The sequence below is a fragment of the Salvelinus alpinus genome, chromosome 8 (genome assembly GCF_045679555.1).
Source record: "Salvelinus alpinus chromosome 8, SLU_Salpinus.1, whole genome shotgun sequence".
NCBI lineage: Eukaryota > Metazoa > Chordata > Actinopteri > Salmoniformes > Salmonidae > Salvelinus > Salvelinus alpinus.
In genome coordinates, this window is record NC_092093.1 from 64,345,961 (window position 1) to 64,364,946 (window position 18,986).

An 18,986-nucleotide genomic window follows, 5' to 3' on the forward strand; every position below is an offset into this window, starting at 1 on the left:
TGTTGTATGTTCATATATCAGTTATATAGTTGAGTTGTAGTATAGTTCAGAGGAGGCTGGTGAGAGGAGCTATAGGAGGATGGGCTCATTGTAAAGGCTGGAATGGGATACATTTTATTTAACCTTTATTTTATCAGGGAGTCCTACTGAGACCAAGGTGTCTTTTACAGATGAGCCCTGAATTCATTACAGAAAATACACACATCAATATCAATACAAAATGCAAGCAGAAAGAAAAATGAATGGTATCAAATACATCAAACATATGGAAACCACATCTTTGACTCCTTTCCATGTATTCCATTCCAGCCATTACAATGAGCCCATCCTCCTATAGCTCCCCCCACCAGCCTCCTCTGGTATGGTTGTATACTGGTTATAGTATGGTTCTATGTAGTTGATGTTTCTGTCTCAGTTTGTAATGGAGGAGTACACGCTGAGCGATGTCCTTAATGATGTCACTAAGGAGGACCTGCGCTACCTACGCCTACGGTAACTACTCTGTGTGTGTGTGTGTGTGTGTGTGTGTGTGTGTGTGTGTGTGTGTGTGTGTGTGTGTGTGTGTGTGTGTGTGTGTGTGTGTGTGTGTGTGTGTGTGTGTGTGTGTGTGTGTGTGTGTGTGTGTGTGTGTGTGTGTGTGTGTGTGTCATTGCATGTATGTGTGCCTGTGTGTGTGTGTATCATCACGTAGTAGAACCTGTGGCAACACACTTTAAGTAATACTGTATTTTTGTTTTTCTCTCTCTCTCCCTGTGTGTGTGTGTGTGTGTGTGTGTGTGTGTGTGTGTGTGTGTGTGTGTGTGTGTGTGTGTGTGTGTGTGTGTGTGTGTGTGTGTGTGTGTGTGTGTGTGTGTGTGTGTGTGTGTGTGTGTGTGTGTGTGTGTGTGTGTGTGTGTGAGAAGGGGTGGGGTGCTATGTCGTATATGGCGAGGTATCCAGAGGCACAGAGAGCGAGAGAGGCTGACAAGGGATGACTCCAAAGATGACGGATGATGGGATACATGAACTACGACTGCCTTAACACACGCACACACAGAAATAAAATGAATAGAACGAGCGTCCCCATTCAAGTCAATGATGGCATAATGGTTGGGCAGGCAGCCATTGCAAGTGTACCCATAGGGGCAAAGCAGGAAGTGAAAGCTGGAAGTGTACCCATCAATCTGTGTTGTGATTTGTTGAATCAACTCAACTGACATTACAAAAAAATACATTCCATGAGCCACATCAGTTAGCATCATTTGAATGAACATTCTATATTACCATGGGAATTATTGCATCACAATACCAGGTAGCCATTGCAAGTGTACCCATTATTACCAGTCAAATTGCCAAGGTTAGAGGTTGCAAACCCATTCTATTCATTCTATTTCTATGCATACACACACGCACACACAGACCAAACTGTTGTGTGTATGTGTTTGATTGAGTGTGTGATTGAGTGTGTGTCTGTGTGTGTTATGTACACCCCACGGGCTTCTTAGGTTTCGTCCCATGCCAAATTCTGCCTGCTCATTGGTCCTGTATTGCACCAGGAAGTTTGTGGCCCTAGCCAAGAGAGGCAGTGGGCATTTAGTTACACACACAACCAGTCTGTAATGTAGTGTTTATTTTTTGGTCTCTCTAATTCTGTATAGTGAGGTGTATAGTATAGAGGTCTATAGTGTAGAACTGTGTTTGTAGTTAGCACAGGTCTGTGGCTTTTCATGTTTTAGTCCAGCTGTGTTCATGTTTCAGATGTCTTCATGTGATTTCAATGTGTTACTTTAAAGGTGCAATATGCAAGATTTACAGTTGTTCCAAGGTCATTTCAATAAATGATATATACTCATTGGTTCTTGAAAAATAAGCCTGTACTTGCATAATATTAAGAAACTATGCGGTAACCATGACTACTTTCTGGTACGTTTTTGTTCTGAGGGTTAACGAGAGAGAGATAAACATTGACCAGAGTTTTGAAGAGCAAACACACGCACTCCGAAAGGGAAACTCCTGTGGAAAGCATCCCCACAACATTCTGTAAACACACACCCTCAGTTCAGATGCACTCATTATTAACAGAGACAACACTCAGTTGATAAAATAGATCAAGTAAGTTAGGATCTATAAAATGCAGACAGATATAGGGTAAAGATCAGAGGTCTGGTTGATGGTGTTGGTATGATGTCAGTAGCAGGGCATAGTGGTAGAAAAGGTGGGTAAACGCTGAACAACAGTCCAGATGACAGGCGGTAAGTAAGGCTAATACTGATATTGTGTAGTAGGTGATTGAATGCGATTCACCAAATAAAAAGGTGAATAAAGGTGTTTCCCCTGGATTACATCCCTGTGGGTCCAGAGTCATAAAGCCACATAGTCCTTATTTGTGTTACTATTTTTAGACCTACAACTCTGTGGTTATTTATAGAATGTTGGATGTTCTAAGAATTCCCCTGATAACACCAACACCATCCCTTCCTGCTGCTGAAGATCAACTATCTCTCTCTGGATCTGATTACGCTCTACTCTGACCTTGGGTGATTATCGTGTGTGTGTGTGCGTGTCTAGGCCTTATAATGGACTTATGGTGTAGAGCCGTGCTTTAGTGAGTAACACTTCCGGCTCTATACACAAGTGCTATTCCCCACCGGAGATCGTGATTCAGTCCCTGAGTCTACCACTCACACTTTGACTCCTCCTAACCTCTTACCCTCTCTGTTTTCCTGATCTACAGTGCATTCGAAAGTATTCAGACCCCTTAACCCTTTCCACATTTTGTGACGTTACAGCCTTATTCTAAAATTTATGAAATTGTTTTTTCCCTCATCAATCTATATAAAATACCCCATAATGACAAAGCAAAAACAGGTTTTAAGAAATGTTTGCAAATGTATTAAAAATAAAAAACTGAAATATTCAAATATTTACTTAATAAAATAATAAAGTATAACATTTACATAAGTCTTCAGACCCTTTACTCAGTACTTTGTTGAAGCACCTTTGGCAGCATTTACAGCCTTGAGTCTTCTTGGGTATGATGCTACAAGCTTGGCATACCTGTATTTGGGGAGTTTCTCCCATTCTTCTCTGCTTATCCTCTCAAGTTCTGTCAGGTTGGATGGGGAGGGTCGCTGCACAGCTATTTACAGGTCTCTCCAGAGATGTTCAAGTCTGGGCTCTGGCTGGGTCACACAAGGACATTCAGTCAGTCCCAAAGCCACCCCTGTGTTGTCTTGGCTGTATGCACTGGATCAGGTTTTTATCAAGGATCTCTCTGTACTTTGCTCTGTTCCTCTTTCCCTCAATCCTGACTAGTCTCCCAGTCCCCGCCACTGAAAAACATCCCCACAGCATGATGCTGCCATCACCATGCTTCATCGTAGGTATGGTGCCAGGTTTCCTCCAGACGTGACGTTTGGCATTCAGGCCAAAGAGTTCAATCTTGGTTTCATCAGACCAGAGAATCTTATTTCTCATGGTCAAATCAAATCAAATCAAATCAAATCAAATTTTATTAGTCACATACACATGGTTAGCAGATGTTAATGCGAGTGTAGCGAAATGCTTGTGCTTCTAGTTCCGACAATGCAGTAATAACAACAAGTAATCTAACCTAACAATTCCACAACTACTACCTTATACACACAAGTGTAAAGGGATAAAGAATATGTACATAAAGATATATGAATGAGTGATGGTACAGAACGGCATAGGCAAGATGCAGTAGATGGTATAGAGTACGGTATATACATATGAGATGAGTACTGTAGGGTATGTAAACATAAAGTGGCATAGTTTAAAGTGGCTAGTGGTACATGTATTACATAAAGATGGCAAGATGCAGTAGATGATATAGAGTACAGTATATACATATACATATGAGATGGGTAATGTAGGGTATGTAAACATTATATTAAGTGGCATTGTTTAAAGTGGCTAGTGGTACATTTTTACATAATTTCCATCAATTCCCATTTTTAAAGTGGCTGGAGTTGAGTCAGTATGTTGGCAGCGGCCGCTAAATGTTAGTGGTGGCTGTTTAACAGTCTGATGGCCTTGAGATAGAAGCTGTGTTTCAGTCTCTCGGTCCCTGCTTTGATGCACCTGTACTGACCTCGCCTTCTGGATGATAGCGGGGTGAACAGGCAGTGGCTTGGGTGGTTGTTGTCCTTGATGATCTTTATGGCCTTCCTGTGACATCGGGTGGTGTAGGTGTCCTGGAGGGCAGGTAGTTTGCCCCCGGTGATGCGTTCTGCAGACCTCACTACCCTCTGGAGAGCCTTACGGTTGTGGGCGGAGCAGTTGCCGTACCAGGCGGTGATACAGCCCGACAGGATGCTCTCGATTGTGCATCTGTAGAAGTTTGTGAGTGCTTTTGGTGACAAGCCGAATTTCTTCAGCCTCCTGAGGTTGAAGAGGCGCTGCTGCGCCTTCTTCACAACGCTGTCTGTGTGGGTGGACCAATTCAGTTTGTCCGTGATGTGTACACCGAGGAACTTAAAACTTTCCACCTTCTCCACTACTGACCCGTCGATGTGGATAGGGGGGTGCTCCCTCTGCTGTTTCCTGAAGTCCACAATCATCTCCTTTGTTTTGTTGACGTTGAGTGTGAGGTTATTTTCCTGACACCACACTCCGAGGGCCCTCACCTCCTCCCTGTAGGCCGTCTCGTCGTTGTTGGTAATCAAGCCTACCACTGTAGTGTCATCCGCAAACTTGATGATTGAGTTGGAGGCGTGCATGGCCACGCAGTCGTGGGTGAACAGGGAGTACAGGAGAGGGCTCAGAACGCACCCTTGTGGGGCCCCAGTGTTGAGGATCAGCGGGGTGGAGATGTTGTTACCTACCCTCACCACCTGGGGGCGGCCCGTCAGGAAGTCCAGGACCCAGTTGCACAGGGCGGGGTCGAGACCCAGGGTCTCGAGCTTGATGACGAGTTTGGAGGGTACTATGGTGTTAAATGCTGAGCTGTAATCGATGAACAGCATTCTCACATAGGTATTCCTCTTGTCCAGATGGGTTAGGGCAGTGTGCAGTGTGGTTGCGATTGCGTCGTCTGTGGACCTATTGTGTCGGTAAGCAAATTGGAGTGGGTCTATGGTGTCCGGTAGGGTGGAGGTGATGTGGTCCTTGACTAGTCTCTCAAAGCACTTCATGATGACGGAAGTGAGTGCTACGGGGCGGTAGTCGTTTAGCTCAGTTACCTTAGCTTTCTTGGGAACAGGAACAATGGTGGCCCTCTTGAAGCATGTGGGAACAGCAGACTGGGATAAGGATTGATTGAATATGTCCGTAAACACACCAGCCAGCTGGTCTGCGCATGCTCTGAGGACGCGGCTGGGAATGCCGTCTGGGCCTGCAGCCTTGCGAGGGTTAACAAGTTTAAATGTTTTACTCACCTCGGCTGCAGTGAAGGAGAGCCCGCAGGTTTTGGTAGCGGGCCGTGTCAGTGGCACTGTATTGTCCTCAAAGCGGGCAAAAAAGTTATTTAGCCTGTCTGGGAGCAAGACATCCTGGTCCGCGACGGGGCTGGTTTTCTTTTTGTAATCCGTGATAGACTGTAGACCCTGCCACATACCTCTTGTGTCTGAGCTGTTGAATTGCGACTCTATTTTGTCTCTGTACTGGGACTTAGCCTGTTTGATTGCCTTGCGGAGAGAATAGCTACACTGTTTGTATTCGGTCATGTTTCCGGTCACCTTGCCCTGGTTAAAAGCAGTGGTTCGCGCTTTCAGTTTCACGCGAATGCTGCCGTCAATCCACGGTTTCTGGTTTGGGAATGTTTTAATCGTTGCTGTGGGTACGACATCGTCAATGCACTTCCTAATGAACTCGCTCACCGAATCAGCATATTCGTCCATGTTGTTGTTGGACGCAATGCGGAACATATTCCAATCCGCGTGATCGAAGCAGTCTTGAAGCGTGGAATCAGATTGGTCGGACCAGCGTTGAACAGACCTGAGCGCGGGAGCTTGTTGTTTTAGTTTCTGTTTGTAGGCTGGAATCAACAAAATGGAGTCGTGGTCAGCTTTTCCGAAAGGAGGGCGGGGGAGGGCCTTATATGCGTCGCGGAAGTTAGTATAACAACGATCCAGGGTTTTACCAGCCCTGGTAGCACAATCGATATGCTGATAGAATTTAGGGAGTTTTGTTTTTAGATTAGCCTTGTTAAAGGTCTCAGAGTCCTTTAGGTGCCTTTTGGCAAATACCAAGCGGGCTGTCATGTGCCTTTTACTGAAGAGTGGCTTCCGTCTGGCCACTCTACCATAAAGGCCTGATTGGTGGAGTGCTGCAGAGATGGTTGTTCTTCAGGAAGGTTCTCCCATCTCCAAAGAGAAACTCTGGAGCTCTGTCAGAGTGACCATCGGGTTCTTGCTCACCTCCCTGACAAAGGCCCTTCTCCCCCGATTGCTCTAGGAAGTGGCTTGGTGGTTCCAAACTTCTTCCATTTAAGAATGATGGAGGCCACTGTGTTCTTGGGGACCTTCAATACTGCAGACATTTTTTGGTACCCTTCCCCAGATCTGTGCCTCGACACAATCCTTGTCTCGGAGCTCTACGGACAATTCCTTCGACCTCATGGCTTGGTTTTTGCTATGTGGGACCTTATATATAGATATGCCTTTCCAAATCATGTCCAATCAATTGAATTTACAACAGGTGAATTCCAATCAAGTTGTAGAGACATCTCAAGGATGATCAATGGAAACAGGATGCACCTGAGCTCAATTTCGACTCTCATAGCAAAGGGTCTGAAGGTATTTCAGTTTTTTATTTGTTAATACATTTGCAAAAAAATCTAAAAACCTGTTTTTGCTTTGTCATTATGGGGTATTGTGTGTAGATTGATGAGGTAAATCATTTATTTAATCAATTTTAGAATAAGGCTAACATAACAAAATGTGGAAAAAGTCAAGGGGTCTGAATACTTTTCGAAATGCACTGTATCTTAACTACAACATGTAATTTATGTAAGGTGAATCTCCACTCTCCTAAAATAAAAAATAAAGGCCTATGAATGTCTTCATTAAGTGTCACCATATCTGTTGAGAATAGAGACAGCAGTTCAGCTATTCATAGATAGCTCAGCTTTTATAGCCTCTCTCTGCACGGAAGTGCAGGGCCTCTGTCTAAAGTTTCCAATGTTGGGTCCCTACGCCGGTTGGATTTCATCACACACAATAAAACGTGTACATACACACTTTATCATGCCTACACAGGTTAGAGTTCAGGTGAGTCCACCTACATAGGTGAAACCAGTGTTCGAACTACTAATTCGCACGCACACACTCTCTCTCTCTCACACACACACACACACACACACACACACACACACACACACACACACACACACACACACATGTACACTCCCGGTGTGGAGGAAGAATGATGCAAGAAGATGTTGTAGGCTATAAACACATCTACAGCATGTTAAATCAGCCATTGTCACATGACCCCATGACATGAAACTGAACATGACCTTAATCCTTAAGAGTCCATTGATGCACTGGTGGGTCAATCTAAGTGACATAATACAGAAATCCCCATCAAAATCTGCCAATTTAAGATAGAAATACTCTACATGACCAAAGGTATGTGGACACCTGCTCATCGAACATCTCATTCCAAAATGATGGACATTAATATGGAGTTGGTACCCCCTTTTCTGCTATAACAGCCTCCACTCTTCTGGGAAGGCTTTCCACTAGATGTTGGAACATTGATGTCGGGACTTGCTTCCATTCAGCCAGAAGAGCATTATTGAAGTCGGGCACTGATGTTGAGCAATTAGTCCTTGCTCGCAGTCGGCGATCCAGTTCATCCCAAAGGTGTTCGATGGGGTTGAGGTCAGGGCTCTGTGCAGGCCAGTCAATTTCTTCACACCAATCTCGACAAGCCATTTTTATATGGACATCGCTTTGTGCACGGGGGCATTGTTATGCTGAAACAGGAAAGGGCCTTCCCCAAACTGTTGGAAGCACAGAATCATCTAGAATGTCATTGTATGTTGTAGCGTTAAGATTTTCCTTCACTGGAACTAAGGGGCCTAGTCCGAATCATGAAAAACAGCCCCAGGACATTATTCCTCCTCCACCAAACTTTACAGTAGGCACTATGCATTGGGGTAGGTAGCCTTCTCCTGGCGTCCTCCAAACCCAGATTTGTCCGTCGGACTGCCAGATGGTGAAGCGTGATTCATCACCAGAGAATGCGTTTCCAGTGCTCCAGAGTCCAATGGAGGCGAGCTGTACACCACTCCAGCCAACACTTGGCATTGCGCATGGTGTTCTTAGGCTTGTGTGCGGCTGCTCGGCTATGGAAACCCCTTTCATGATGCCCCCGACGAACAGTTCTTGTGTTGACTTTGCTTCCAGAGGCAGCTTGGAACTCGGTAGTGAGTGTTGCAACCGAGGGCAGATTATTTTTGACCTGCTACGCACTTCAGCGCACGGCGGTCCCGTTCTGTGAACTTGTGTGGCCTACTATGAGAAACCATGAGACATCCCAAAAATCGGTCTTCTATCGAAAACGTCTGTACGGTTTGGCCTCCACAAGTGTCAATGGACTCGTCTGAAGGTAATCCATACAAACAAATGGAGGTAGTTTTGTGCCAATAAAAATAAGGGGTTGAATATGTGTCAAATATGTGTAAAAAATTTTTTTTATATATTTCCTGAGCTTTCTTATACCTCCTGGATATAGGACAGACACTTCAAAACCTTATTCCTTATGATTTATTTTTTGATTGTCTTTTTTGCCATTTATGAATGCATTATTCAATGTGTTTCCCCCTGGACTTTTAGAGGTTAAACTGATCAAACCTGAACCGGATGAACATAACGCAACCTCTGTCAGAAGCTTAGCTTTTAGTCTGAACTGACGTCTAATTGGACGAGTAGAACAGGGCTGCCAAATCTGGTCCTGGAGGGACGAAACACTTCTGGTTTTCATCCTCTCCTAATAAGGGACTAATTCAGACCTGGGATACCAGGTGAGTGAAATTAACTACCAGGTAGAAACAAAAAAACAGAAGTGTTTAGGCCCTACGAGTCCAGAATTGGGCAGCCCTGGTCTAGAAAGTAACCTGGTTGTAATTGGGTGATATGATGTCTTCTCAACCAGAACACCATTTTACTACCAGAAGATGATGTCATTATGACACTGGACAGAATAGCCATGACATCAACTCCCATTCATTGAACTGTTTTCACACTCCTCAGTTAAGATTGTGCCGTTCTACTCCCATACTCTGCTCACATTCCAGTCCTATCTTTCAGTGGAAGGAAATATGATCATTAACCTGCAGTCAAGGAGGAAGTGGAGAACAAAAGTAACTTTCTCTGGCAGAGCCCACATATGAGCATACCAACAGTCCTTCAACAACCTAATAACCCCACTTGCACACCCACAGTTCCCCCCACCTCCCCACCCCCTGACAATACTTTCCATGGCATTGCTATCACCTGTTGGGAAACTCCAGCCAGTGCCCTACTTAAGGAGCTCCAAATCCCAGTCAGAAACACAATCTCTCTCACTCTCTCTCAACTCTATTGAAAAACACTTTCTCTCTCGCCCCCTTTCTCAGCATCTCTTTGGGACCCATCTGAAGATTAGGATGATAAGCTGTAGAGTGTGTGTCCTGGCTGCGCTGTTCTCTCTCCTCATCATCACCCTCATTCCCACCACACAATCGGGTGAGTGCCAACACACACACATGCTATATATGCACGTGAACCTTAGTACAAATACATGCACGCAATGTCTCTTGCTGACACACAGGAAAAAAAACGTATGTGTTTGTGTGTAGCGGACTGCTGTCTGAAGTTCACTCAGCGTCCGGTGCACTGCCGATTGCTGAAAGGCTACACCTTCCAGGACATTACTTCCTCGTGTGACCTCAACGCTGTCATGTGAGTCATCCTCCAATCACATCCTAGCACATTGTGTGTAGAATAGTGGCTGGTATTTCCTTGATTCCTCTTATCTTCTCCTTCTCCAATGCAATCGGAAGCAAGGAGAGAGGATCCGAGGAAAGACAATTGACATTCAGTCACTGTGTGTGTGTAATGTGTGTTGACATTGTACTGTGTTGTTGCAGCTTCCAGAATCGAAGAAACAAGTTTGTGTGTGCTGACCCCTCTATAGACTGGACCAAGAGGGTACTACGTTGTCTGCGGTGAGTACACTTGTGCATGTGTAGGCATGTAAGCATTGAAAATTGGTGTGTATCTTTGTCTAACTCTTTGTGTGTGTGTGTGTGTGTGTGTGTGTGTGTGTGTGTATGTGTGTGTGTGTGTGTGTCTGTGTGTGTGTGTTTTGTTCATAGCAAGCGTCAGGAGAAGAAATCCCAACTGAAGAAAAGGGTCTGAACTCATGTTGCCGTGGAGAGGGCTTTCATTACAGAACACCATGTAATATATTATTCATATAATGTTATATTTTACTGAGACAAACAGCAATATATCTCAATATACAGAGAGATTCATGAAGGTTAAGATGCTGAAATTATTTAATATAAGTGATGATTTTTCATCATATCTGTGATTCTGAGGTAGTTTGAGTTTCATCTCAGTTTGTGTATAATAACTGTATTTATCATCGTTGTTGTTCTGTTTTATAAACAGCAAGTGTAGTATTTCTGATACGCATATAGATGTTTTATAAACAGCAAGTGATACGCATGTAGAAACATTAAAACATAGTTTTCACACAGAGTACAACAGAATATTTTTGTGTTGATGTTTCATATCCTCTCTCCGATTGAAGCCAGAGAAACCTTTTAACTTTGTATTTCCAAAGTGTCCAAATCTCTATATGAGTTTTACTGAAGTCTACTTACTTTAAGCTCAGAGCTATGAAATAGATAATAAAATGGGTATTTGAAATACTGTACTCTTATTGTATGTGTACTAGGCTACCGGTATGTGACAACAATATAAAGCTAAAAATGCCATTATCATCCACACAAAACATTTAAGAGTGTAGGGAGGGATATCCAACACAGACGCATGCACACATGCATGAATAGGCCTATCAATGGTATGCTTATTTTTGCTTCCTTGTGTCCTTTAAAAATATATATATTTTATTTGATAAATTATACTTTTTTGCTACCTTGTGTCCTTGTTCACCTACCTACTATCTACAGCAGTCACTATAGAGGGCTTGTAGTTGCGTCACAAATCACCTAGCAACCGTACAGAGCGCCACACCGGAGGACCAAAGTCCTCCAATCGCCCACCTGGCTGGATGCGTTTTGCTACCACCGGAAACTTAGGGAAGATTGCCCATTATTTAGTTTTTCTAAAGATCTAGAAAACGGAGGAAGTGGAAGAACCTATTCAACTAAGTAAATATATGTTGATCAAAAACGATGTATTATTAACTAGCTTGCTCCAGAAACATAGTCTGCAGGCTAACTCAAATGAGCTGCTAACGTAATGTTCACTAGTTAGCTAACTGTACATACTGTATAACTAGCTAGGTGAATTAAATATAACCAGCTTGCTAACTTCATTATTAGCTATTTAGCTATCTTGATGTATCTATCGTTGTAACTCCAAATGCATTTGTAGCTCGCAAACAGCTATGGAAGAGGGTGAAATTATTAGTTAGCACTTCCAGCTGTCAGAGACGGGAGAGTAGACTACTCTGGATAGGGCAGGTAACTTTGTGTGAAGACATTATAAAACAATTCTCCAGTTCCAGTCCCTAGCGATAAAAACTGAGGACAGAGATATACAGTGCAAAGTATTCAGACCATTTGACTTTTCAAGAATTGTGAAAATGTATTAAACATTTCAAACTGAAATGTTACATTTACCTAAGTATTCAGACCCTTTACTCAGTACTTTGTTGAAGCGCCTTTGGTAGGCTGGACACATGACATTTTTAACAATGCTTTTTTTCTGATACAAACTAGTTCATTGCAAACTGGGTGGAGCCCAGTTTCATAATATTAGCATATGTCCCATCTGTTTGTCATAGTTTTTAAGTAATCACGAAAAAACAGGCCTTATTTTAGGGCATTTTCACCCTGCCAGCTCCTATTAGTTCTATTGAGCACAGTGGCACCAACTCGCCTTCCGAACGTTCTATTCACAGTTTATTGTTGTACGTCACAATGCCTGCTTTGCTATTGTTGGCAATGAGACCTGTCCACGTTGTTTGTAGTTAAAATGTAAACAAACAAAAAAATGACTCCTGTAACTCTGAGGTCGTCCCATTGTTTACTATAGGGAAATACAGGTATGTCTGTCTATTTTGCCAAATATCTCGCAATGTGTATATTTAGATTTTTCCAAATTGGACACCATTTTAAACATGAGAATCTCCTCTTTCTAATTGTGTAAGGCTGGGCAGCGTACTCCGTTGTCATCAAACGCTAACCCAGAAATACCTTTTGCCCTGGAACACTGAGCTCCCACCATTGTTTTCCTCCAGTCAAAACAGGCTTGCGAACGTATCGATTCCATTGCTATGGGCTTGCGCTAGTGTTCCAGCTTAGCCAATGTTTCTTTTGCCATTTTTCAGCCTTGGGTGAATTTTGACTCGTTCTATTGTCCAGCCTATTTTTGGCAGCGATTACATCCTAGAGTCTTCTTGGGTATGATGCTACAAGCTTGGCACACCTGTATTTGGGGAGTTTCTCCCATTCTTCTCTGCAGATCCTCTCAAGCTCTGTCAGGTTGGATGGGGAGCGTCTCTCCAGAGATGTTCGATCGGGTTCAAGTGCGGGCTCTGGCTGAGCCACTCAAAGACATTCAGAGAATTGTCCTGAAGCCACTCCTGCGTTGTCTTGGCTGTGTGCTTAGGGTCGTTGTCCTGTTGGAAGGTGAACCTTCGCTCCAGTCTGAGGTCCTGAGTGATCTAGAACAGGTTTTCATCAAGGATCTCTCAGTACTTTGCTCCGTTCATCTTTCCCTCGAGCCTAACTAGTCTCCCAGTCCCTGCTGCTGAAAAACATCCCCACAGCATAATACTACCATGCTTCACCATAGGGATGATGCCAGGTTTCCTCCAGACGTGACACTTGGTATTCAGGCCAAAATGTTCATTCTTGATTTCATCAGAACAGAATATTGTGAGATATTCTAGGTCGGGTTAACAAAAGGACTTGCTTTCCTGTACGTTATCACAATCATATTAATCATGAAACATACACCCCCGCCTTTCTTCTTTCCGGAGAGTTCTTTATTCCTGTCTGCCTGATGTACTGAGAACCCAGCTGGCTGTATGGACGGGGACAGTATATCTGGTGAGAGCCATGATTCTGTGAGAGTATTTTACAGCCCCTGATGTCTCTCTGGAAGGAGATCCTCGCCCTGAGCTCGTCATCTAAGGACTGAACATTAGCGAGTAAAATACTCGGAAGCGGTGGATAGTGTGCACGCCTCCTGAGTCCGACTAGAAGTCCACTCCAAATAACTCTTCTCCGCCGGTGACGTCTTGGAGCAGCCTCTGGGATAAGTTAAATTGCCCTGGGGGGTACGAACAAAGGATCCAATTCGGGAAAGTCATATTTATGGTCGTCATGCTAGTGAGTTACCGCCACTCTGATATCCAAAAGTTATTTCCGGCTGTATGTAATAACACAAACAACTTTCTGAGCTATAAATAAATAAATAAATAACACACAAAAAAAACGAAATACTGCAAAGTTGCTTAGGATCTAGAAGCAGAGCTGCCATGTCTATTGGCGCCATCTTCTTTATTATGGGATATTGTGTGTAGATTGATGTGAAAAAAAATATATAGAAATTTTAGAATAAGGCCTGACAAAGTTCAATTACTCTTTAACGGATGCCCCGTCTCACTTTTCTCCACACACTGAGAAAAATCTAAATAATCAGGTGTTATTTTTGGGCCAATACATGCGGCTTTTTGTTTATAATGCACTGTCCGCTCTCCCTTGGGGCTTTCCCAAGTTGATGCCCAAGAGACCAAACAGCCTCAGATCGCCCTCAGATCATGTTCAAGCCTCGGATTGGACAATGAAACACACACGCTCGCACCTGCAGACGACGTGCAGATGTTTGATTTCTCTCTCATGCCGTCATGATTGAAGCCAGCACAAATTCCTACTATTTATGTGTCCAGGTTAAAAGTTGGGACATCTCTCATTATAAACAACCAGTCGGTTGAATTCATGATTATAGCATCATTTTCAGATCTATTAGAAGCGATTTAATAGACAAAACAACAATGTAATTTAATCAATTGACTGGCCAGAGATCATGGCGTTCACAGGCAAAGACGCAGTGCAAGCTGATAGTATTTTGGACAACCAAATTGAACTCAAAATGATTGATGAAATCGAAGTGTGTCAGCTGTATGGTGATTTGTGATTCATAACTTACATTTTACCGGTACTACCAGTAGTAGTAGGCCAACCGATAACACCACAACGGAATGCGTTTGACGTGATGATGCGCCGCCAAGAACAGCTAGCATGTCCAGCAAAGTACATCGCCAGTGGCACGCACACACTTCGTGCAGATCAGTACAGTATGATGACATTAGCCTTATGGGCATTTGCAATGCAACTCTTGACATTGTGCATCTGAAACAGAGAATAGCTTAACTCACACACTGTTAATATCTTGTTCAGCTATATGTTCTCAATTTAAAAACCATACCAGTAGACAATGTATATGAGCCTAATCATTACATTTACATTTAAGTCATTTAGCAGACGCTCTTATCCAGAGCGACTTACAAATTGGAAAGTTCATACATATTCATCCTGGTCCCCCCGTGGGGAATGAACCCACAACCCTGGCGTTGCAAGCGCCATGCTCTACCAACTGAGCCACACGGGACCACGGACCACATTATACTCGATTTTGTACATGCCTTGTGCTGACATGACATTTTGTTGGTGCAAATCCATCCCTTGTAATCTATGTGGTGAAAGCAGGAGAAATAGCTTAAAACAAACACAGCTACTGAGTTCACTGCCAGATACTTTTCTCCAAGAAGGTCTAGGTGGCACTTGAATATGCCACTGTGATAATGAAGATGGTTTGCCTAAGATTACCACAACAATTACTTTGTCTATGCTAAATGTGTTTAAATAGTTTAAAAAAAGATAAGCTATAAGAAATATGTTTTATTCAAAGGGCCTTGGCAAAGCAGAGATAACAAAATACTTTTAATGTCACCTGTACAACAATATAGCCCTGTTAAAGTACAGTATGTGTCACGCCCTGACCATAGTTTGCTGTGTTTGTTTCTAGGTTTTGTTTGGTCAGGGTGTGATCTGAGTGGGCATTCTATGTTGTTTGTCTAGTTTGTCTATTTCTATGTGTTTGGCCTGATATGGTTCTCAATCAGAGGCAGGTGTTTGTCGTTGTCTCTGATTGGGAGCCAAATTTAGGTAGCCTGTTTTGTATTGTGGTTTGTGGGTGATTGTTCCTGTTACTGTGTTCCTGTGTTTGTGTTCCTGTGTTTGTGTTGTCACTTTACGGGACTGTTTCGTCTTCGTTCGTTTATTCGTTATTTTGTTTGTTTCAAGTATTCCTATTAAAATGGATACTCACCACGCTGCATCTTGGTCCGACATTTCTTACTCCTCGTCAGAGAAGGATGAAGAATTCCGTTACAGAATCACCCACCACCAAAGGACCAAGCAGCGTGGTAACGGGCAGCAGCAGCAGCGATCGCAGGACTCCTGGACCTGGGAGGAAATTCCTGACGGTAAGGGACCCTAGGCACAGGCTGGAGAATATCGCCGCCCTCGTGAAGAGCTGGAGGCAGCTAAAGCCGAGAGGCGGTGGTATGAGGAGGCAGCATGAAAGCGCGGCTGGATGCCAGAGAGGCAGCCCCAAAAATGTCTTGTGGGGGGCGGCACACGAGGAGTGTGGCTTTAGTCAGGTAGGAGACCTGAGCCAACTTCCCGTGCTTACCGTGGAGAGAGATGGTCCGGGCAGGCACCGTGTTATGCGGAGATACGCACGGTGTCTCCAGTACGTGTGCATAGCCCGGTGCGGTACATAGCAGCGCCTCGTATCGGCCGGGCTAGAGTGGGCATCGAGCCAGGTGCCATGAAGCCGGCTCTAAGCATTTGGTCTCCAGTGCGTCTCCTCGGGCCGGTGTACATGGCACCAGCCCTACGCATGGTGTCTCCAGTACGTGTGCATAGCCCAGTGCGGCCTATTCCACCTCGCCGCACTGGCATGGCTACGGTGAGCATTCAGCCAGGTAGGGTTGGGCAGGCTCGGTGCTCGAGACCTGTAATGCGCCTTCACGGTCTGGTCTATCCGGTGCCTTCTCCACGTACCAGCCCTCCTGTGGCAGCCCCACGCACCAGCTCTCCTGTGGCAGCCCCACGCACCAGCCCTCCGGTGGCGGCACCACGTACCAGGCCTCCAGTTCCTGCTCCCCGCACTCGCCCAGTGGTGCGTGTCTCCAGCCCGGTACCACCAGTTCCGGCACCACGCACCAGGCCTACAGTGTGCCTCCAGGGTCCAGTATGCCCTGTTCCTGCTCCCCGCACTCGCTCAGAGGTGCGTGTCCTCAGCCCGGTACCACCAGTTCCGGCACCACGCACCAGGCCTACAGTGTGCCTCCAGGGTCCAGTATGCCCTGTTCCTGCTCCCCGCACTCGCTCAGAGGTGCGTGTCCTCAGCCCGGTACCACCAGTTCCGGCACCACGCACCAGGCCTACAGTGCGCTTCCAGGGTCCAGTATGCCCTGTTCCTGCTCCCCGCACTCGCCCTGAGGTGCATGTCCCCAGCCCGGTACCACCAGTTCCGGCACCACGCACCAGGCCTACAGTGCGCCTCGTCTGTCCTGAGCCGCCCGTCTGTCCTGAGCCGCCCTTCAGTCAGGAGCCGCCTGAGCCGCCCTTCAGTCCGGAGGCGTCTGAGCCGCCCTTCAGTCCGGAGGCGCCTGAGCCGCCCTTCAGTCCGGAGCCGCCTGAGCCGCCCTTCAGTCCGGAGGCGCCTGAGCCGCCCTTCAGTCCGGAGGCGCCTGAGCCGCCCTTCAGTTCGGAGGCGCCTGAGCCGCCCTTCAGTCCAGAGGCGCCTGAGCCGCCCTTCAGTCCAGAGGCGCCTGAGCCCCTTCAGTCCAGAGGCGCCTGAGCCGCCCTTCAGTCCAGAGGCGCCTGAGCCGCCCTTCAGTCCGGAGCTGCCCCTCAGTCCGGAGCTGCCCCTCAGTCCGGAGCTGCCCCTCAGTCCAGAAGCGCCCCTCAGTCCAGAGGCGCTCCTCAGTCCAGTGGGGCCCTTTATTAGGGTTCCCAGTTCAAGGTCGGCGGCGAGGGTCGCCGCTCAAAAGAGGTCACTGAAGCGGGTAATGACTATGGTGGAGTGGGGTCCACGTCCCGCGCCGTAGCCGCCACCGCGGACAGATGCCCACCCAGACCCTCCCCTATAGGTTTAGGTTTTGCGGCCGGAGTCCGCACCTTGGGGGGGGGGGGGGGGGGGGGGGTACTGTCACGCCCTGACCGTAGTTTGCTGTGTTTGTTTCTATGTTTTGTTCGGTCAGGGTGTGATCTGAGTGGGCATTCTATGTTGTTAGTCTAGTTTGTCTATTTCTATGTGTTTGGCCTGATATGGTTCTCAATCAGAGGCAGGTGTTTATCGTTGTCTCTGATTGGGAGCCATATTTAGGTAGCATGTTTTGTATTGTGGTTTGTGGGTGATTGTTCCTGTTACTGTGTTCCTGTGTTAGTGTTGTCACTTTACGGGACTGTTTCGTCTTCGTTCGTTTATTCGTTATTTTGTTTGTTTCAAGTATTCCTATTAAAATGGATACTCACCACGCTGCATCTTGGTCCGACATTTCTTACTCCTCGTCAGAGGAGGACGAAGAATTCCGTTACAGAATGTTTATAATATCATAAACAGTCTTTTATACGTTCCAAATTACATTTTAAATATTCATATGGTTTAAGGGGGCACTGTTGTCATGACAACAAGGTGAAGGCGCTCTACTCAAATGGCACAACAGAATCGTTCAGATTTACCAAAGCACATGACAACCATCTCCTATAATTGAGGGATGTCTCCTTTTCATATCTGGAAAATGACAAAGTAGTAGAAACTGATGCTGCTGCAGCATTGCTCATCTTCACAGTGGGAATCTAGTCGACATGGCTGTCTTGATAGAGGTCAGCTGGTGAACCTACAGTAGTACATTAACATCAGGTGTGCTTTTCATTTGTTTGAATATCACTTCTTCAGGTCACCTATACAATCAGGGCTCTTAATTGTTTGGTTGTGTTGAATTCATTCAGGTGTTTTAGTGTCATAAAGATTACATCTATTGTTAGGCTTGAACAACCAATAGTCAATACAGCAGGTTGTCCTATCCCATTGAGGCCTTTGTCCTATGCTGTAATGTCCATATATTGTCCCTCCTCTTATGAAGTTCTCAACAAATGATCATTGGGTTATCATATGAATATATATGATAACCACTGGAATTAATGTTCTCCAGGCTATATGGACGCCATATTGTACAATTTGCTTCTCCCCGTTTTATTGTCATGGTTAGAAGGGATCCAGCTTTTGTCAAATGAAAGTCTATCGTGGAAAATTACATAATTAGTCATGCTATCCCATGTTTTACTGTTTAAAGAATTGTCTCGTTATATGCTAGTGTTTTTTCTAACCTGATACAAACTTGTCTTTCTGGGACTTAGGCTGCGTTTCAAACTCATAAAAGACCTCCACTTACCCTCGCCTTATGTCCTTGGGGGAATCCTCGTCACTATCATGACACAAGGCGAGACCCAGATGCAAACACAGGAGGCAGATGGTTGGAGTCTTATGTTTATTAATTTAAAAGGAGTAGGCAAGAGAATGGTCGACAGGAAAAAGGTCAAAACCAGATCAGAGTCCAGGAGGTACAGAGTGGCAGACAGGCTTGTGGTCAAGGCAGGCAGAATGGTAAGGCAGGCGTGTACAAAGTCCAGAAACAGGCAAGGGTCAAAACCAGGAGGACTACAAAAACTAAAACGCAGGAGAACAGGAAAAACGCTGGTTGACTTGGAAACATGCAAG

At 45.2% G+C, this 18,986-nt stretch overlaps 2 protein-coding genes across 2 annotated transcripts in view; both read left to right on the plus strand.

Moving 5' to 3' along the window:
* map3k15 (mitogen-activated protein kinase kinase kinase 15) overlaps positions 1-1,846 on the plus strand; it is a 34,465-nt gene extending 32,619 nt beyond the window's left edge. Inside the window, exons 28-29 of the mRNA XM_071414602.1 lie at positions 416-492; positions 903-1,846. Of these exons, the coding sequence (XP_071270703.1) occupies positions 416-492; positions 903-993 (168 nt within the window). The 3' untranslated portion in view covers positions 994-1,846. The remainder of the gene's footprint in view (positions 1-415; positions 493-902) is intronic.
* A 7,636-nt stretch (positions 1,847-9,482) lies between these two features.
* LOC139582395 (C-C motif chemokine 20-like) lies at positions 9,483-10,705 on the plus strand. Its single transcript, XM_071412356.1, has 4 exons — positions 9,483-9,674; positions 9,788-9,890; positions 10,079-10,156; positions 10,307-10,705. Exons 1-4 carry the CDS (start codon positions 9,596-9,598, stop codon positions 10,347-10,349), a joined length of 303 nt encoding a protein of 100 aa, XP_071268457.1. The 5' UTR covers positions 9,483-9,595; the 3' UTR covers positions 10,350-10,705.
* The last annotated feature ends 8,281 nt before the right edge of the window (positions 10,706-18,986 follow it).

Bases quoted from the DNA above. Each gene is read 5' to 3' on its own strand.
- LOC139582395 (XM_071412356.1), top strand. From the start codon at position 9,596: ATGATAAGCTGTAGAGTGTGTGTCCTGGCTGCGCTGTTCTCTCTCCTC. The intron at 9,891-10,078 runs GTGAGTCATCCT...GTGTTGTTGCAG, and splicing joins TGTGACCTCAACGCTGTCAT to CTTCCAGAATCGAAGAAACA. The intron at 10,157-10,306 runs GTGAGTACACTT...TTTTGTTCATAG, and splicing joins AGGGTACTACGTTGTCTGCG to CAAGCGTCAGGAGAAGAAAT.